At 39.3% G+C, this 21,875-nt stretch overlaps 1 protein-coding gene across 1 annotated transcript in view; it reads right to left on the bottom strand.

The window, feature by feature from the left end:
* Strn-Mlck (Stretchin-Mlck) overlaps positions 1-21,875 on the bottom strand; it is a 201,305-nt gene that overhangs the window by 118,488 nt on the left and 60,942 nt on the right. The window contains exon 7 of the mRNA XM_075310984.1: positions 1,913-18,130. Coding sequence (XP_075167099.1) covers positions 1,913-18,130 — 16,218 coding nt within the window. The remainder of the gene's footprint in view (positions 1-1,912; positions 18,131-21,875) is intronic.

Here is a 21,875-nt window from a genome sequence, read left to right as displayed (position 1 = left end):
TCTTTAGGGAGCTACCACCATTTCTCATCTTTATATTGTTCGGAGAAAGTTCAGGGACATCGTTCACACAACAAACTTTCGCACTATAACCCAGTTTTGGGGCCATTTCCTGGACATCACCCAAACAGTGGAGCTTTAGGGAGCTACCACCACTTCTCATGTTCATATTGCTCAGAGAGAGAGGGAGTCACCGTGGTGCAATGGTCAGCATGCCCGCCTTGCATAAACAAGGTCGTGGGTTCGATTCCTGCTTCGACCGAACACCAAAAAGTTTTTCAGCCGTGGATTATCCCACCTCAGTAATGCTGGTGACATTTCTGAGGCTTCAAAGCTTCTCTAAGTGGTTTCACTGTAATGGGAAACGCCGTTCGGACTCGGCTATAAAAAGGAGGTCCCTTGTCATTGAGCTTAACATGGAATCGGGCAGCACTCAGTGATAAGAGAGAAGTTCACCAATGTGGTATCACAATGGACTGAATAGTCTAAGTGAGCCTGATACATCGGGCTGCCACCTAACCTAACCTAACCATTGCTCAGAGAAATTTCCGGGATATTGTCCACACAAAAAACACACTCATACACCAGTTTTGGGGCAATTCCCGGGACATCGTCCAAACAGGGGAGCTACCACCTCTTTCTAAGGTTCATATTACTCGGAGAAATTTCCGGAACATCGTCCACACAACAAAACACTCGCTCTGTACCCCAGTTTTGGGGTCCTTTCCATGACATCATTCAAAAAGGGGTGCTTTAGGGAGCTACCACCACTTCTCATGTTCATATTGCTCGGAGAAATTTCCGGGATATCGTCCATACAACAACCACTCGCTCTATACCCCAGTTTTGGGACCATTTCCGGGACATCATCCAAACAGCAACCACTCGCTTTGTACCCTCTCGAATTCCCAATCGAGGCCAAACTTTTGAGTAGAGGAATTGGGACTCGATTAAAATTCGTCTGCATATTCCTGTTGATACCAGAACCAGCAAAGCGAATCTGGATATTAGTATGACAATCGAAGAATTAATATCGTCCACACATCAACCAATCGCTCTATACCCCTGTTTTGGATCAATTTCCCGAATATAATCCAAACAGCAACCACTCGCTTTCTATCTACTCGTATTCCCCAATCGAGGCCAAACTTTTGAGTGAAGGAAGTGGGACTGTATTAAAATTCGTCTGCCTATCCCTGTCTATACCAGAACCTGCTAACCGAGTCTGGATAATAGTATGAGAATTGAAGAACTCAAGCGCAACACCTGGTTAGAGCATCGGAAGCAATATAATCTAAGCTCAATAAAGAGAAGGAGGATCCTCGTCTGTGAACATAACATAGAATCGGGCAGCACTCATTGACAAGAGAATAATTCCGCTACTCAAACCAGATAAAGATGCGAATAAGGGTGAACACAACCGGCCAAATACTCCTCCAGAGTCCAATGAAGAGATTCATTGTCAGTATTTATCAACGTAGGTCTTGCTAACAACATCAACACCTTAGAAAGCATTAGGGTCAACGTTTTTGATACGGTCAGCTATTCCACTATTTTAGATGATATCGCACATATCTACGGGTGAGAACGAATATGCGAGGACGTCAGGCGTGTGAAATACTTCAAGCACTCCTAAGGTGATGTAAGAAGTTCCCAAAGCGCGTTTATCAAAGAAAAATTTACTTATCCTATATTGCTTAATTATGGCCTTTATCTTTCTTAATCTTAATCTGGCATGCAAAGTATTTCCCTACATAAATCACTCTTATCTAATATAGCATGCTTGTAGGGTATCAATGAAATTCAATTTCAAGTAAATAACCCAAGTGTTAAGAAAAGCAAAGAGCAAAAATATTGGAAAGAACTTGCAGTGTTCAATTGAAGCAGAAGAAAACAAAACAATCGATTAACATACCTCTGATATTACGAGTGAATATGGGCGGTGTGCCAAATTTATTCGTGGGTACATCATATAGTGTCACGAGGCAGCTAGTTTCCACTTCACCATTCCGATTTGATGCTACACATCTGTAAACGGCTGCATCTTGTTGATCGGCCGATTTAATCTCCAAACACGATAGACCATCGTTTTGCGTGATGCGATATTTTGAATTTGTTTCGATGGGTTTTTTGTCTTTGTACCAACGCACTTGGAGGTCTGTGCCAGAAATGCTACAGGTCAATTTTATGTCGCTACCCACGGAAGAATTGCGATTAGTCAATTTGATATCCACCGTAGGCATACGTTTGGCATTACGTTGTTCTTTGAGGTCTTTGTATTCATTGGATTTCTTTGGCCTAGTATCGGTAATGTCGTATTTCTTAGTTGTAGTATCGATTTGATCAGCAGAATGTTCGATATCCATTGAACGTTTCTCGCGATAACTAGACTCGGTTGTGTCCACTTGTCGCTCTGTTTCCTTTTCTTTGGTAGAAATTGGTTCCTTATCTCCTGCTTTTGTAACAGTAACATCGATATCGGTTGTTTCATTTTTAGGCGATTTTTTCTTTTTCCGAGAGATTTCTTTTTCTTGGTCTTTTTTGGTTTCCATATCTGCAGTTTTATCTTTCTTTGACTCAATATCGGAACTTTTCTTACTCTCAGTTTCAGATTTAGTTTCTTCCCTGTTAGCAGCGGAATCATCCTTTCGAAGCTTAGACTCTTCTTCCTTTGTGTCCACAGCCTCGCGTGAGGTTTTTTCTTGAGATTTTTCAACCTTGGCATCAGAAACGTCCTCCTTAGATTTCTTCCTTTTCTCTTTCTTGTCACCGCTCTCGACTTTCTTTCCTGCAGTTTTGTCCGAGATTTCTGGTTTGGATCCTCGTTTTTTAACATCTATTTTGTCTTCTGTTTCCTTTCGTTTTTCTTCCGTTGTTTGAGATTCGAGCTTTTTCTTGTCTTTATTCTCTTCTTTGACTTGAGGTTTGGTGGTATCAATTTCCTGTGTCTTTTCTTTCTCTTTCTCAACTTTTGCTTCTGATAGCTCTCCTTTTCCGATATCATTTTTAGGTTCGCTCTCGTTTTCTGATTGAATTTCAGACAATTTTGCCTTGTCAGCCTCTTTCTTAACATCCTTCGCCCCTCCCTTTTTAGATTCAGTTTGAAGCTTCTCCTTTTCTGCTGTTTCAGCATTAATTTCTGCATCCTTTTTAGCATCTTTCTCCAACCCCTTGTCGTCTTCAGTTTCAATCTTTTCTGCCTTAACTTCAGAGGCTTCTGGTTTTTCGGCATCCTTTTTAATATCTTTCTCCAAACACTTCTTGACATCAGATTCAAGCTTTTTCTCTTCTGCCTTTTCAACTTTAACTTCAGATATTTCGGCTTTATCTACATCTTTCTCCAATCCCTTCTTGGCTTCAGATTCAAGCTTTTTCTTTTCTACCTTTTCAGCCTTAACTTCGGAGGTTTCTGCTTTTTCGGCATGTTTTTTAACGTCTTTCTCCATTCCCTTCTTGGCTTCAGATTCTAGCTTTTTCTCTTCTGCCTTTTCAGCTTTAACTTCAGATATTTCTGCTTTGTCGGCATCCTTCTTAACATCTTTTTCCAATCCCTTCTTAGCGTCAGATTCAAGTTGTTTCTTTTCCGCCTTAACTTCAGAGACTTCTGGCTTTTTGACATCCTTCTTGACTTCAACATCCGGCTTTTTCTTTTCTGTCTTATCTCCAGAAACTTCTTGATTTTCGCTGTTCTTCATGGCTTCAATTGTTTTGACCACTATATCCATGGATTTACATAATTTCAGAATATCATCGTAAACATTCAATGAACGTACACGTTTTTGTGATTGATCGATGAAATCGTATTGCTTTAAAGCCAATATTTTGACCTTTTCCAATGCGGGTTTCACATCGGATTCTGGAATATCCATCATATCATCAAACATGACAAATATCTCCATGAGATTCTTTTGCAATTCAATCATATTGGCTGCAGACTTTTCTTCATACTTAGCTACTCTTAAATTGTTTGCAACTTTCTGTATGTCCGAAAGTTTGGAATGTAGACCATCGAATTTGGCTCCCCATGGATGCTCTGGTACACTACTCAGCTTCAATTTTAAATTTTTCATGAAGCTTTCAATGTTCTTTGCGTATTCACTGTTAACCGATTCGATTAGATCCAAATCATCTTCGAGCAGAGCATCAACCACATTATCGACTTCTTGGGTAAATATGGCTCCCTCATATGAACTCAGCAAGATGTCTCGGACCTTAAATACAGATATTCGTTTTTGATCACCTGTATGGGCCTTTAGAACATCCTTAATAACAGTACGAAGATTTTCGGTATCGGTTTTATCTCCAATTTTATCCAACGCTTTTTTGACGCAAATCTCCAAAAGCTTTTCGGTTTTATCAACAGGTTTAGTTTTTCCGCCTTCTTCTTCTTCAGCTTTCTTTTTCTCAGATTTTTCTTTTTCCGTCTTGACCTTTGCTTCTTCCTTTTGATCCGATGGCATTTCACTGATTGCCTTGACCACGCTGCGAATTTGTTTACACAGTCCTTCGATATCCGTATAGATTTGCAATGTGCGAAGTTTGACCACAGAATTTTCAATGGAATCATAATGCTTGATAGCTAACGATTTCACCTTTTCTAAGTCAGGTTTGATTTCGCATTGCTTGATTTCCAGCATGTCATCAAACATCACAAATATTTCCATGAAATCCTTTTGCAACTCAATCATGGTTACAGACGATTTTTCTACATCCTTTACGGATTTCAAACTATTGGCTACATGTTGAATGCTAGACAATTTGGAGTTAAGGCCGCCCAGTTTAGACTTCCATAGATTGTTTCTAACTGAATCAATTTTTTCTTTAAGAGGAGTTATTATGCTGTCTACATTTGAGAGATATTCCGCATTGATGAAATCAATGTGGTGGGAATTATATTCCTGGAGGGCATCAATAACATCTCCAATTTCGTTTCTGAAGTTACCATCGCAATTGTCTACAATGAATTCTTTCAACTTAGTGATTGCTTTTTGTTGCTGTTCTTCTTCTGGAGATTTTAAAACATCTTCCAAAGCCTTTTTCAATTTTTGAGAATCTTTAGAAGAGGAAACAAATTTTACAGCAGTTTGAACCAAAGCTTCCAGGGGTTTTCCAGGATATATATCCAAAACTTCAGACTGATCTTGAACGTTCTTAGTTTTCACTCCTAATAACTCTGACTCATCCTTCTTTTCCGACTTTTTGATTTCAGCTTCCATCTTCTGCTCTTCAACATTCTCATCTTTAATTTCGGAAATCTCACCCTTTGTAGCATCCTTCTTAACGTCCTTCTTTTGGACTTTCTTGGCTTCACCATCCAGTTTCTGTTCCTCAATCTTTTCTGCCTTGACATCGGAAACGTCAGCCTTTGCTGCGTCCTTCTTAACGTCCTTCTCTTTGGCCTTCTTGGCTTCAGTCTCGAGTTTCTGTTGCTCAACCTTCTCGGCCTTAATCTCAGAAACCTCAGCCTTTGCAGCATCCTTCTTAACGTCCTTCTCTTCGGCCTTCTTGCCTTCAGTCTCGAGTTTCTGTTGCTCAACCTTCTCGGCCTTAATTTCGGAAACCTCAGCCTTTGCAGCATCCTTCTTAACGTCCTTCTCTTCGGCCTTCTTGGTTTCAGCCTCGAGTTTCTGTTGCTCAACCTTCTCAGCCTTAATCTCAGATACCTCAGCCTTTGCAGCATCCTTCTTAACGTCCTTCTCTTCGGCCTTCTTGGCTTCAGCCTCGAGTTTCTGTTGCTCAACCTTCTCAGCCTTAATCTCAGATACCTCAGCCTTTGCAGCATCCTTCTTAACGTCCTTCTCTTTGGCCTTCTTGGCTTCAGTCTCGAGTTTCTGTTGCTCAACCTTCTCGGCCTTAATTTCGGAAACCTCAGCCTTTGCAGCATCCTTCTTAACGTCCTTCTCTTCGGCCTTCTTGGCTTCAGCCTCGAGTTTCTGCTCCTCAACCTTCTCGGCCTTAACTTCGGATACCTCAGCCTTTGCAGCATCCTTCTTAACGTCCTTCTCTTCGGCCTTCTTGGCTTCAGCCTCGAGTTTCTGCTCCTCAACCTTCTCGGCCTTAACTTCGGAAACCTCAGCCTTTGCAGCATCCTTTTTAACGTCCTTCTCTTCGGCCTTCTTGGCTTCAGCCTCGAGTTTCTGCTCCTCAACCTTCTCGGCCTTAACTTCGGAAACCTCAGCCTTTACAGCATCTTTCTTAATGTCCTTCTCTTCGGCCTTCTTGGCTTCAACCTCGAGTTTCTGTTGCTCAACCTTCTCGGCCTTAACTTCGGATACCTCAGCCTTTGCAGCATCCTTCTTAACGTCCTTCTCTTCGGCCTTCTTGGCTTCAGCCTCGGGTTTCTGCTCCTCAACCTTCTCGGCCTTAACTTCGGAAACCTCAGCCTTTACAGCATCTTTCTTAATGTCCTTCTCTTCGGCCTTCTTGGCTTCAGTCTCGAGTTTCTGTTGCTCAACCTTCTCGGCCTTAATTTCGGAAACCTCAGCCTTTGCAGCATCCTCCTTAACGTCCTTCTCTTTGGCCTTCTTGGCTTCTGTCTCGAGTTTCTGTTGCTCAACCTTCTCGGCCTTAATTTCGGAAACCTCAGCCTTTGCAGCATCCTTCTTAACGTCCTTCTCTTCGGCCTTCTTGGCTTCAGCCTCGAGTTTCTGCTCCTCAACCTTCTCAGCCTTAACTTCGGAAACCTCAGCCTTTGCAGCATCCTTAACGTCCTTTTCTTCTGCCTTCTTCGCTTCAGACTCGAGTTTCTGTGTCTTAACCTTCTCGGCCTTAACTTCGGATACCTCAGCCTTTGCAGCATCCTTTTTAACGTCCTTCTCTTCGGCCTTCTTGGCTTCAGCCTCGAGTTTCTGTTCCTCAACCTTCTCGGCCTTAACTTCGGAAACTTCAGCCTTTGCAACATCCTTCTTAATGTCCTTCTCTTCGGCCTTCTTGGCTTCAGCCTCGAGTTTCTGCTCCTCAACCTTCTCGGCCTTAATTTCGGAAACCTCAGCCTTTGCAGCATCCTCCTTAACGTCCTTTTCTTCTGCCTTCTTCGCTCCAGACTCGAGTTTCTGTGTCTTAACCTTCTCGGCCTTAACTTCGGATACCTCAGCCTTTGCAGCATCCTTTTTAACGTCCTTCTCTTCGGCCTTCTTGGCTTCAGCCTCGAGTTTCTGTTCCTCAACCTTCTCGGCCTTAACTTCGGAAACCTCAGCCTTTGAAGCGTCCTTCTTAACATCCTTCTCTTCGGTCTTCTTGGCTTCAGCCTCGAGTTTCTGTTCCTCAACCTTTTCAGCCTTGGCCTCGGAAACCTCAGCCTTTGCAGCATCCTTCTTAACGTCCTTTTCTTCTGCCTTCTTCGCTTCAGACTCGAGTTTCTGTGTCTTAACCTTCTCGGCCTTAACTTCGGATACCTCAGCCTTTGCAGCATCCTTTTTAACGTCCTTCTCTTCGGCCTTCTTGGCTTCAGCCTCGTGTTTCTGTTCCTCAACCTTCTCGGCCTTAACTTCGGAAACTTCAGCCTTTGCAACATCCTTCTTAATGTCCTTCTCTTCGGCCTTCTTGGCTTCAGCCTCGAGTTTCTGCTCCTCAACCTTCTCGGCCTTAATTTCGGAAACCTCAGCCTTTGCAGCATCCTCCTTAACGTCCTTCTCTTCGGCTTTCTTGGCTTCAGCCTCGAGTTTCTGTTCCTCAATCTTCTCGGTCTTAATCTCAGAAACCTCAGCCTTTGCAGCATCCTTCTTAACGTCCTTCTCTTCGGCCTTCTTGCCTTCAGTCTCGAGTTTCTGTTGCTCAACCTTCTCGGCCTTAATTTCGGAAGCCTCAGCCTTTACAGCATCTTTCTTAATGTCCTTCTCTTCAGCCTTCTTGGCTTCAACCTCGAGTTTCTGCTCCTCAACCTTCTCAGCCTTAACTTCGACAACCTCAGCCTTTGCTGCATCCTTTTTAATGTCCTTCTCCTCGACCTTCTTGGCTTCAGCCTCGAGCTTCTGTTCTTCAACCTCTTCAGCCTTGACCTCGGAAACCTCAGCCTTTGCAGCGTCCGTTTTAACATCCTTCTCTGCAGCCTTCTTGGCTTCGGCCTCGAGTTTCTGTTCCTCAACCTTTTCAGCCTTGACCTCGGAAACCTCAGCCTTTGCAGCATCCTTCTTAACGTCCTTCTCTTCAGCCTTCTTGGCTACAGCCTCGAGTTTCTGTTCTTCAATCTTTTCGGCCTTAACTTCGGAAACCTCAGCCTTTACAGCATCTTTCTTAATGTCCTTCTCTTCAGCCTTCTTGGCTTCAACCTCGAGTTTCTGTTCCTTAACCTTCTCGGCCTTAACTTCGGAAACTTCAGCCTTTGCAACATCCTTCTTAATGTCCTTCTCTTCGGCCTTCTTGGCTTCAGCCTCGAGTTTCTGCTCCTCAACCTTCTCGGCCCTAACTTCGGAAACCTCAGCCTTTGAAGCGTCCTTCTTAACATCCTTCTCTTCGGTCTTCTTGGCTTCAGCCTCGAGTTTCTGTTCCTCAACCTTTTCAGCCTTGACCTCGGAAACCTCAGCCTTTGCAGCATCTTTCTTAATGTCCTTCTCTTCGGCCTTCTTTGCTTCAGTCTCGAGTGTCTGTTCCTCAACCTTCTCGGCGTTAAGTTCGGAAACATCAGCCTTTGCAGCATCCTTCTGAACGACCTTCTCTTCGGCCTTCTTGGTTTCAGCCTCGAGTTTCTGTTCCACAACCTTTTCGACCTTAACCTCGAAAACTTCAGCATTTGCAGATTTATGAACACTTTGGAGTACAACATCAATAGACTTGCATAGATTTAGAATATCTTCATACACGGTCAGTGTGCGGACATGCATTTCACTTTTTTCGATTGTATCATATTGAGCCAAGGCTAATGATTTAACTTTTTCCAAATCAGGCGTTAATGTCTCGTCCTTTATATCCAACATATCGTCAAACATTACAAATATGTCCATAAGATTCTTTTGTAATTCAATCATATTAACCGATGACTTTTCGGTTTCTTTTACAGATTTCAAATTGTCGGCTACTTTTTGAATGTGAGACAATTTAGAGTTAAGACCTTCGAATTTAGACTGCCATGGTTTGGTGACTACAGAGTCCACTCTTTGTTTCAGAGCTTTCATATTCTCCTCAACCGTTTCCAAATATTGGGCGTTTATCACTTGGATCAATTCCGGAGAGCTGTCAAGCAAGGAATCGATGACATTTTCCAATTCATTTGCCAATGGTGAGCCCTCATATGTGTGCACAATATGCTCCCTCAATTTGAAGATGCATTTTCGTTTTTGTTCTTGTGTATTGGAATTCAAAGCTTCTTCTAAATCCTTTTGGAGAACTTGACTTTCTGGAACATTATTGAGTTTTTGTAAGGCTTCTTCCACACATGCTTCCACAGATTTCTGAGAGATTTTCTCGTTCTCAATAACCTCTATTACTTGTTTAAACAGGTCTTTCATCTTTTCTAATTCTTGTAAAATTTCAAGACCGTCTGTTATTCCCTCATTCTGTATTTTTTCAACCAATTGATTTAATCTTGTTAAATCAAGAGATGAGTGTGTAAGAGATTCCACAGTCTTCAAAGTTTCCATTAGTTCATGAACAGATTCCTTAAGTTTATTAAACTCTTTTGTAGTGGGTTTGAGATTACCTTTATTTTGCTTTTGAATTTCTGAGATTTCTGTGGACAAGCCTTTAAGACTAGATGCTAATTGTTTAAGAACTGGTGGTTGAGATGTTATTTTATCGATAGCCGTTGTAATTTGCTGCATTACAGGTTTTGTATTCTCCACCATATCGAAAAGCATAGATTTGCGCAACTTGTCATTGCCATTAAGAATATCCACGAATATTTTGTTGACATTTTGTAGAATTTCTAATGAGTCTTGCTGATTGATTTTCTCTTGAGGTTCAAAGCAACCCAATAGTTCCTTCGTCCTGAAAAGGGTTAAGAACAGACGATCTTCTATGGAGCTAGGTGCATCCTCCTTTATGGCCATTTGGACTTCTGTTAGATTATTTGATGTTGCATCTATAAATTCCTTACTGTTTTGATATTGCTTCGTTTTGGCAATTTTCTCTGTTTGTGCAAGAGTATTCTCAACAAGCTGTAGTACATCCTGTAGATAGGGAGGTAATAAAGACTTCGATGTCTTTTCAGGTTTTTCGTCTTTGGTCTCTTGAGATTTAGGTTCAACCTTGATTTCTGAAATTTCCGCCTTATGTTGTTCGACAGTAATTTGCTTTTGTATACCTTGTTGAAGCTTATTTTCCTGGCTTACTTCCTCAGCCTGTAGTTTTTCCAAATTACCTTTGAGATTTTCCAAAAGTTCTGCCATAAGTGGTACTTCTTTCAAATCTTTTACCTCAGATGTCTTGGCTCCTTCAAGGGCATGTTCAACCACTGTTAAGGTTTCCTTTAATTTGGCTACCATGGCTTGATTATTTTCCATGAATTTCAATGCTGTGGGGTCATTTTCTACTAAACCTTCTTGCATTTCGCTTAAGAAGAGCTGAACTTCGGCTTTGATCTCTGAAATTTCTGCTTTTTGTTTCTTAGTTTGGATATCTTGAGAAATGGCTTTTTGGATTTGATTTTCGGGTGAAATTTCTTCGGACTGTAGTTTCTCCAAATTAGTCTTCAGATTATCTAAGATTTCTGCCATTAGGGGTACTTCCTTCAAATCTTTTACCTCAGATGACTTTGAATCTTTGAGGGTATTTTCAACTATGGTTACGGTTTCCTTTAATTGGGCTACCATGGCTTGATTCTTTTCCATGAATTTCAATGCTGTGGGGTTATTTTCTACTAAACCTTCTTGCATTTCGCTTAAAAAGAGTTGAGCTTCGGCCTTGATTTCCGAAATTTCAGCTTTGTGCTTCAATGTTTGGACATCTTGAGAAATAGCCTTCTGTGATTTGTGTTCGGGGGAGATTTCTTTGGACTGCAGTTTTTCCAAATTAGTTTTCAGATTCTCTAGGAGTTCTGCCATTAAGGGTACCTCCTTCAAATCTTTTATCTCACATGACTTAGAACCTTCCAGGGCATGTTCAACCACGATTAAGGTTTCTTTTAATTTGGCTACCATAGCTTGATTCTTTTCCATGAATTTCAATGCTGTTGTATTGTTTTCTACCAAACCTTCTTGCATTTCGCTTAAGAAGATTTGAGCTTCGGCCTTAATCTCCGCAATTTCAGCCTTTTGCATCGTAGGCGCGACATCTTGAGAAATTACTTTTTGGGTTTGGTGTTCTGGGGAGATTTCTTCGGATTGCAATTTCTCTAAATTCGTCTTTAAGCTATCCAAAATCTCTGCCATCAAAGGAGCTTGTTTGACATCTTTTAGCTTTGATGATTTTGGTCCTTCCATCTCATGCTCTACTATTGTCAACACTTCTTGAAGTTTTGCAACCATTGTTTGATTTTGCTCCATAAATTTCACAGCAATGGGATTATTTTCTACTAGACCTTCATGCATTTCGCTTAGGAAGAGTTGAGCCTCAGTCTTAATTTCCGATATTTCGGCTTTTTGTTTCACGACTGGAACATCTTCAATAGTTGCTTTTAGGGTTTGAAGTTTGAGAGCGACTTCCTCTGCTTGCATTTTCTCCAAACATGATTTGAGAGTTTGCAAAAGTTCTGCCATTAGAGGAACATGTTTCAATTCTTGTTTTTGGGGCAATTTGGCTTCTTCGACTTCCTGCTCTACCAGTGTTAGTGTCTCCTTCAATTGGGCTACCATTGATTGATTCTTTTCCATGAATTTCAAAGCAATAGGATTATTCTCCAGTAGTCCTTCTTGTATTTCGCTAAGGAAAATTTGAGCTTCGGCCTTGATTTCGGAAATTTCGCCCTTTTGCTTAGCAACAGTCAGATCTTGAGAAACTGGTTTTTGCTCTTGAACTTGCTGAGAAATTTCTTCGGCTTGCATTTTCTCCAAATTAGATTTGAGATTTTGTAAAATCTCTGCCATTTGGGGCACATATTTTAATTCCTCCACGTTTGCCGTTTTCGGGTCTTCAAGTTCATGCTCCACCAAGGTCAAAGTGTCTTTCAATTTCCCTACCAAAGCCTCATTTTTGTCCATGAATTTCAAGGTAATGGGATTATTCTCGACTAAGCCTTCTTGGATATGATTTAGGAATATTTGAGCTTCTTCCTTGAATTGGGAAATTTCGGCCTTTTGCATGATGGCTTTGTTGTCTTGTTGAGTGGCCTTTTGAGCTGGTGCTTCCACACACGCTTTCTCAACTTGCATTTTCTCCATACTACCTTTCAGGTTTTCCAATAAACCTTTCATACTTTGAGCCATTTGTACTTGCTCTTCATTGAAGACTTGTCGTTGCTCTAATTTATTTTCGACTAAGGTCAGAGTTTCTTTCAATGTAGCCACCATGGGTTGATTAAGATCCATGAACTTCTGAGTAATGGGATTATTTTGCACAAGACCCTCTTGTATTTCGGTTAAGAATTGTTGAGTTTGGCGAACATTTTCCATCAGAAATTCTACTTCAGCTTGCGAAACTTGCGGTTGAGCCAATAGGATATTGGCCTCCAGAAGTTGAGGGCTTATTGCGTCAATCTCCTGTAGCAGCTCTATTATTCTAAGATTCCCCTCATTATTTTCAATAAAGTCGTAAATAGATAGTAAAGATTTTTGCATCTCTTGGAGAATATCTTTCACAGACTGATCCTTGGATTGTTCCGAAAGATCATTAACAGAATTGAATGCTGCCATCAGCTGAGTTTGTAATTGAACCATAACACTGGACGAAGGTTCTATATCAATTTTTGAGGATGTCGAGATGGTATTTATGGTATCCATAAGATTCCTAAAGACGGGCATAAGGGAACCAAAATCTTCGGGACGTTTTGTTTGTAGACAAGCCACAACAAATTCAGAGAAGTTGAAATGAATCTTTTCTTTCATCTCTAAGGCCAAATGTAGTTCCAATGTGGGCATGGCTTGTAAAAGATCTTCAAATGTTTTCTCTATATCTTCCAAGCCAACCTCAATGCCAGCCGACTCATAGGTATGTACCAAGCATTCCTTAAGACGGAACATAGTTTTCGCCACCTTTCCTTGCTCCGATTGAAGCAAGTGGGATTCTTCGCTTTTATCTTGAGATGTCTGCTGTAGGAGATGGGTTTCCATTTTCTGTAGATCCTGTTTAAGGTCTTGCATAATCAACTCCAGTTCTTTGACTTCAATGTCTTTGATTTTTTTCGTTGATGCCATACACTCTTCCAACTGCTTCAAGCCGCCAGCTACTCCTGCTTTTAAATCGAATACTCTTACTTCCTCTTGGGCAGTGACAACAACGGGACCCGCCGTTTGTGACAAGGCGGAAACTGAACGTAATTCCGCCAACGACTTCATTTCGGATAAATCTAATGAGGACAGTTCATCGATATTTTCCAATATTTGTGTATCCATATTTTCGCAATATTTCAGAAGATTAAAGAGTAGAGATGATTTCTCTTTGACCACTTTAAAATCGGGACATTCTTCAACGGAGCTATAGGCATGTTCTTGTTTGACATGTAAAATGGCCTCCTTAAGGTTAAGTAATGGTTTAGCCCAAACTTTCAAATGCTCCAAACTTTCCTGATCGCTGAGAGTGGAGATTTGTGAGAGCAATTGCTGCTCCTCTGTACATATCAAAGCCTTTTCCAATTCTCTTAAGGGTCTCACCACCTCCTTCAGGTTAGACATAGAAGATGTTTCTGCAATGGACTCCAAAGTATCCAAAGCTTGATGCTCCTGTACCGCCAATATATGGGGTGTTATACTCCTCAACATTGCCGATGAGGACATGGATACTTGTGACAATGTAGTCATTGATTCTGCTTGCTCCATTTCTTGGGTATAGAAAACTTTGACACCCTCTACAATTTCCTTAAGGGGTTTAGCCATGGCTTTCAATTGGGATACCTCCTCGGTGGGTAATTCTTTCACATCATGATATTCTACAAATTCTTGTATTTGCAAGGCACAATATTCCAAGCTATGCACTGCTTCAGCTATGGAACGGTGATCTGAGCATTCGGAAATCGTGGAAGCCCTACCCATAGAGGGTGAATGTAAACTCCTTTCCAAGCTTTGTTGGAAATCCTCAATTTTACCCAAAGTGGATTTTATTTGTTGGGCAGTTTCATCTTTTAATGAGGTTACATCGACCTCTTGGCAATGGGACAATACCGAGGCTATGCTATTCTTCAATTGACCCAAAAGTTGATCGACCTGAGCTCTTTTCTCTTCGAAAGCCTTGAGATGACCCGAATCAGAGGTTGCGCTGGCATAATCGGTGGGTAAAGATTCGATGGCCGAATGCATGGCCGAAACATCATCCAAAGTAGTGAAAAGTTCCTCCGTATCCGCAGTGGTTCCCGATATGCATTTAGAAATCAAATTCTCCAAAGCAACTAGGGTCTTATCAAAGGTATCGGCCACTGAAAGAGGTAGATTGATTCCAGATACACTATCAAAGTATTCCATTTGATCGATGGTCGTTTTCAATTCCTCAAAATGGGAACGGCAATTCTTAGAGAAGAATTTATGGAATTCGTCACGGGTGCGCATGCCACCAAGTTTCTCCAGGGATGTATTTAATTTGGAAATAGTACCAGCTATGGTCTTCAAGGCATTCACCGAAGCTAGAAGGGACTTGACATCGACTCCCTGAATCTCTTGATGCTTCAGCTCATCACACATACGACGCAGCGGTATATTCAGATCCATTAGAGTTCCCTCTAACTTATGATCCAAGAATTTCATTTGTTGCAACAGTTGAATGTTCTCCATTAGACGTTGCAACTCTTTGATGCCATCATTCAAATCGATTTTCAATTCCATTTCTTGACGCATTGAGGCGAAGAGAGTTTGATCCTTAATAGCCTGTTGTTCGTCCAATTCGATTTCTTTTTGTAGGGTTCGGAATTCGGCCTCTTCGATTCCGATTTCAATGCGCTTGATTAGCTCCCTTATCTTATAGAGGGTATCGGCCACATCTTGGTTCTGACGATTGGCTGGAGAGAGATCCAGGATACTTTGGCTTACTTTGACCTTATCGCTGAGACTGTGGAGGGGATCCACTAAATCAGTCAAAGACCCGGAAATAGCCTTTTGCTCAATTTGCCGAATACAATAGTTGAGTTCATCAATGGGTCTCTTGATATTCTCCAACACTGTCAAGTGATATTTATCAATATCCTTGTCTATGACCTGACTTATGAGTGATGATATTTCTTCTTTGAGGCGGGAAAGACTGGAGCTAACATTTGGAGGTAAACGTTCGTTAATGTGCTCTATATTAGTTTCCAAATGCAATACGGCTTGAGCCAAAGACTGCAAGAGTTTCTTCATATCATCAGTGTCCATGAATGATTCTTCGGCCGCCAAATGTCCAGCTACAATGTCCTGACTCAATTGAGCCAAACCATTTTGCATTTCCTGTAAAGGAGGTACCATCGACTCGACTGTGGATACTGTAAGCTTACCAGCCTCTATATCATGTGATGGCTGCAGATGGATTATCTCCAAACCCTTCTTCAATTCAAACAAAGGAGGCGAGACAATATCTAATACAGCCATATTGATTTTATGTTCCATGCTTGTGGATCCTGTCTGTGTGGTAACTCGACTTTCCACCGTTGCCACTACCTTCTGTAGGTCGTTGAATGGATCCACTAAATTGCTCATGATTTTCTCATGCACCTTGAGATATATATCCTCATCGCTTTCCTCCAAAGTCAATTCGTTCTCTACCTTCTCTAAGGCCTCTTGTATACGCATTACCGGATCACAGACTAGGCTCACCGCTGCAGCTTCTTTGGGCAAGGGGGCATCGGTGGCTTTTGTAAATGGCAGTGGTTCTGGAATATCCTGTAGCTTCGCTACAGTTTCAGTGAAATGCGTACTGGCCTCAAGTTCCTGAGCTTCCTGCAACAGGGCCTGCGACTTGATGGTATCTTTGGTAATCTCCAAGCCCTGTTTAATGTCATCCACTGTCATTACCAAATGATTCCTTAAATGCTCATTTTCAAATAGCTTGGATACTGATTTGACCTCGTTCAGGGCCTTGATTAAATGATCAGCTATACTATCGATAATGCAAACACTGGTCCTTTGGATGAGAGTAGTACCGGTCTCGTCGATTTCCACACATTTTTCGATAACCTGTAAGGCCACATGTAGATTACGTACATCATCCTTCATGGTCTCGAACAAAGCATCCAGAGGGGTTTCTCCCGAGTAGACTTTGAGTTTTGACTGGATCTGGTTAATGGGCTCTATGACATTCTTGATAATCGCTATGGACTGATCTGCCGACGAAGGGGTCATCAACATTACCGATTGGGCTATAACCTCTGATTCCACGGCATTCAAATGGCCATCGAGAATCTTTATCATTTTGGCCAAAGGCAATAGACTCTTGAGATTTCTTTGTACCTCCTCTTCGCTGGTAACAGCTTTGGGATATTTTGCTGTGGATATAATTAAGCCATCTCCTTCGGCTCCCGATAAATCCTGTAGTTGGTGTTCGGTGTCGGTGGTCTTTGAGGATTCACTTCCCGTTGTGTTTTTACCCTTCTTACGAGCTGGGGCTTCTACACCCTCATCTAAGGATTGATAAAATGAGGAATCAACTGGAGATTGTATAGCACTAGCAAAGGTTTGCATCTCCGAAGTATCCGCTTCTTCCAAACTGATGATAGTCTTCTCGGGACTCTTGAATTCATCTGCCTCTTCTTTGATCTTAGATTTTCTTCGTTTTCTGGAAGGAGCTGTAATGGAAGTTGCCTCCTCATCCATTTTATCTTCATCGTCATGTTTCAAATCTTCCATAGCTTCCTTCTCATCCTTAATGGAGGATCCATGTATGGTTATTTCATTCAATGAAATATCATCCATACCAGCTTCAGTACGTAGATCCTCGTCATGACTAAAGTATTCGGGAGATATATCTATGACCACCGCCTCCATGAGTAATTTGCCCGATTGAGATGTTTCCTTGACAAAACGTAACGGGGGCAATTCCACCACATTGTGTTCGGTGACATGTTCGGATATTTGATCCGCATACATTTCCACAATTTTAATGGCCTCATCTTCAGTCAAATCGGGGGTTTCATATAACGAAACCGAGACTTCTTTGCCATCGAAAGAGAAAGATACTTCTGTACCCTGAGGAGTTTCATACAATTGTGAAGTACGCTCCTCCTGTATGGTAGACAATGAGAAATTCCTCTGCAGCTCATTCTGTTTATCCACCTCTTGTCTGCTATGATCATCCTCAAAACCTAGCAAGGAAGCAGAGCTGGCCACAACACCCATACAATTACGGGCCTCACAGGTATAGGTACCCAAACAGCAGGTTCCATCTTGACCCGAGATGATCTTATGAATATCTCCTGGTTTTAATTCCACACCATCTTTATACCACTTCAGTAGGGGTTGGGGTACTCCAATAACTTTACATTCCAAATTGACAGCACCCTCTTCGGTGAGGACAGCTCGAAGACTTTCCAAAAATCGTGGTTTCTTATAATGGCGAGGAATTTGCAATTTCAAAAAACACGATGTGACACTGGTACCAAACTCATTCACGGCCACACATTTCCATTCGGCCTGATCCAAAAATTCCACATTTGCAATATCCAAAAACCAATTGTCCTCCTCACCTCGATAGTAGTTGTAATACTCACATATCTCTATGGGTATTTCATCACGGAACCATGACAACAAAGGCTCTGGGGTAGCTTCCAATTTTACCATAAATTGGAAAGGTTCATTGATTTTCGTTTCTTGTGTCTTAAGGCCAATTAAAAACTTTGGTGGTTGATTATTGGCTCCTATTAAAATGCGATCCTCTTCTTTCAGTTGATTTTGTATATCCTCAATTGTGAGTACAGCCACACTACTACTCTCACCCATGCAGTTCTTGGCCACACAGCAATAGGTGCCCAATGAATTGGTCCCTGTCAATTGATAGACATCGCCCGGTTTCAATTCTTGACCATCTTTGAACCACTTGAGAACTGGTGTGGGGAAACCTACGACTTTGCATTCGAAAGATACCAGACCCTCCTCTGTCAGAATGGCTCGAAGACTTTCCATAAAACGAGGCTTGCGATAATTTTTGGGTACTGTCAAAAATAAGATGGTAGGTATTTATAACTAAATTGAAAATAAAAATTTTAATATTTTTCTTAAGAAAAACTTTGAGAGATACATTCATAAAGTGTTTTTGTCCTATTCGTAATTTTAATTAAAATATAATTATATAAAATCCGGGTAAGCTCGAAATCGGTTGAAATAGGGTACCTAATTTTTTTATATCTGCCCGATTTTTTGAAAATTGGATCAAAGTTCCCGATTAGCTTGACATTTTCACGGCTTCTTCATATTTCAATATTTGGTTGGGATGGGAGGTAACTCCACGGTTGCCACTCTTGCCAAACACAATCTACCAAAATTTGAAGAAAATTTTAGCACATATCTACCAATTAAAAAAAAAAAATTTAAATTTTTGATCAAATTTTTGTGGTTAGTATGAAAAAACCCTTTTCTTCGAATGAATGAATGATTAGAGAAAATATTTTTGCGTGTACATATCCCAAATATCCCTTGAGTACTAAATGTTGCACCAACAAGGGAAATTTACTACTACAAAAATGGAAAACTTACAATGGTCTTTGATAGTATGAAATATCACGAAAATTTAACATTTTAAAGATTTTGAATTTATAGAAAATTTTTTCAAAATTTTATTTCAATAGAAAATTTTCTCAAAATTTTATTTCTATAGAAAATTTTCTCAAAATTTTATTTCTATAGAAAATTTTCTCAAAATTTTATTTCTATAGAAAATTTTCTCAAAATTTTTATCTGTAGAAAATTTTCTCAAAATTTTTGTCTGTAGAAAATTTTCTCAAAATTTTATTTCTATAGAAAATTTTCTAAAAAAAATTATTTTTATAGAAAATTTTCTCAAAAAAATTTATTTTTATAGAAAATTTTCTCAAAAAAAAATTATTTTTATAGAAAATTTCTCAAAATTTTGTTTCTATAGAAAATGTTATTTCTATAGAAAATTTTCTTAAAATGTTATTTCTACAGAAAATTTTCTCAAAATTTTATTTTATATAGAAACTTTTCTCAAAATTTTTGTCTGTAGAAAATTTTCTCAAAATTTTATTACAATAGAAAATTTTCTAAAAAAAAAAATATTTTTATAGAAAATTTTTCTCAAAATTTTATTTCTATAGAAAACTAGCGTAACCCGGCCCGCTTCGCTGCGCATTCCGAAGCATATTTGTAGGAACAATTTGCGTTAACTTAGTCAACCATATCCTTCGTGCTGAAAACAAATTCGAAAATACGGAGGATATTCATATGTAAAACGGTTCGTCTTAATAAATGTCTGTGAGAGGGTGTACCCTTTCCTGCAAATCTTTTAAATAATGTTCTGTATTCAAGTAGTTGGACAATCTTCTATATTTCTTGAGAATTTTAAGTGTGGTTTGTCAAGGAAAGTTATCCTTCTCCTCAAAATTAAGCACTATATTATAATAACATACAATAAAATATTGTTTCCCATCCAATAAATCGGAAAAAGCAAGAGTAGTAAAAAAGTTTACCACATTAACCCTCTATGTTGGCTGCCAATTTCATGTAAATTTAAGTTCGTTACTAAAAAGAAGTCTGGCAGAAGCCTGTGCAAAAATCATAAAATTATGTACCGAGTTCCCATTTATGGACAACCCTCTACTTTCAATTTAAGAAAAAAAAAACGGACAAAAGGGAACCCTCTCCCCACCTTCACTCCACACCGACCTGATATCGGAATTATAAGTCTAAAGGGGCGGCTTCTCTTCCGTCCAAATATCACAAAGTCAGGTATCAACTATTAATATCGTAACCTCTCCCCAGTCCTCTGTAAATTTCAAGTAACTCGGTAAAGTGTAATTGTTTCTCTGTATGTACTTAAGAGAAGCCGATGTCTCCCTATGCCCCTTTGTTTTTATTAAAAAATCAGGAACCTGATATAAATTTCATAACCTCACCCATTTTTTCCGTAAAATTTCAGTCGCGGGAATTTAGTTTTGTTTTCTCTGTACTTTAAAAAAAAGTCGGGCAAAGGGGCTGTTCCCAACCCTCCCCCCCACCCAAATATCGAAAAGTAATGTAGAGGATTTTTGTCTAGATGCCAACCCCAACATTCAATGAAAATTTCAAGCAAATCGCATAATTTTGTTCCAAGTTTCAAAAAGTAGGGCAAGGGGGAGGTCCCTCTCCCCATCGACATATGAAATCATCAGGTATCCGATATTAATTAAATAACCTCACCGCATGTTCTCTGTAAATCTCAGATAATTTAGAGAATTTTAGTTTTTTCACTGTACTTTAAAAAATGTCGAACAAAGGGGAGGTCCCCCTCCGCCACCAAATATCGAAATATAAAGTAGCGGATCTTTGTCTAGATGCCAACCCCAACCTTCAATGAAAATTTCAAGCAAATCGGTCAACTTTGGTCCAAATTTCAAAAAGTCCGACAAAGGGGAGGTCCCCTCCGCGACCAGGTGTCAAAAAATGAGGTACCCTATTTTCACCACATGGACGCCCCCTACGATCTCTGAAAGTTTCAAGTAAATCGGTTCAGCCGTTTCGTAGCCAACTCGGACCATACAAACAAACAAAAAGTCGCTTAAGGGGAGGTACCCCCTCCCGATCAAATTTCGAAAAAAAATTGCGAATCTTTGTCTAGGGATCACCCCCTACTATCCCTGAAAACTTCGTGCAAATCGGTCAAGTTTGGTTTAATTTTCAAAAAATCGGACAAAGGGGAGGTTCCTCTCCGCGACCATATGTCAAAAAATGAGGTACCCTATTTTCAGCACATGAGTGCCCCCCACGATCTCTGAAAGTTTCAAGTAAATCGGTTCAGCCGTTTTCGCGCCAACCCGGAACATACAAATAAACAAACAAACAAATAAACAAACATAATTTGAATTTTATATATATAGATTTTCTCAAAATTTTATTTCTATAGAAAATTTTCTCAAAATTTTATTTCTATAGAAAATTTTCTCAAAATTTTATTTCTATAGAAAATTTTCTCAAAATTTTATTTCTATAAAAAATTTTCTCAAAATTTTATTTCTATAGAAAAATTTCTCAAAATTTTATTTTATATAGAAAATTTTCTCAAAATTTGTGTCTAGAAAATTTCCTCAAAATTTTATTACTATAGAAAATTTTCTAAAAAAAAATTATTTTTATAGAAAATTTTCTCAAAAAATTTATTTTTATAGAAAATTTTCTCAAAATTTTATTTCTATAGAAAATTTTCTCAAAATTTTATTTCTATAGAAAATTTTCTCAAAATTTTATTTCTATAGAAAATTTTCTCAAAAAATTTATTTTTATAGAAAATTTTCTCAAAATTTTATTTCTATAGAAAATTTTCTCAAAATTTTATTTCTATAGAAAATTTTCTCAAAATTTTATTTCTATAGAAAATTTTCTCAAAATTTTATTTTATATAGAAAATTTTCTCAAAATTTTATTTCTATAGAAAAATTTCTCAAAATTTTATTTTATATAGAAAATTTTCTCAAAATTTTATTTCTATAGAAAATTTTCTCAAGATTTTATTTCTATAGAAAATTTTCTCAAAATTTTTGTCTGTAGAAAATTTTCTCAAAATTTTATTACTATAGAAAATTTTCTAAAAAAAAAAAATATTTTTATAGAAATTTTTCTCAAAAAAATTTATTTTTATAGAAAATTTCTCAAAATTTTACTTCTATAGAAAATGTTATTTCTATAGAAAAATTTCCCAAAAATTTATTTCTATAGAAAATTTTCTCAAACTTTTATTTTTATAGA

This window comes from Haematobia irritans, chromosome 5 (assembly GCF_050003625.1).
Source record: "Haematobia irritans isolate KBUSLIRL chromosome 5, ASM5000362v1, whole genome shotgun sequence".
NCBI classification, from domain to species: Eukaryota; Metazoa; Arthropoda; class Insecta; order Diptera; family Muscidae; genus Haematobia; species Haematobia irritans.
The sequence above is the reverse complement of the archived record's forward strand: the minus strand, read 5'-3'. Positions and strand labels throughout refer to the sequence as shown.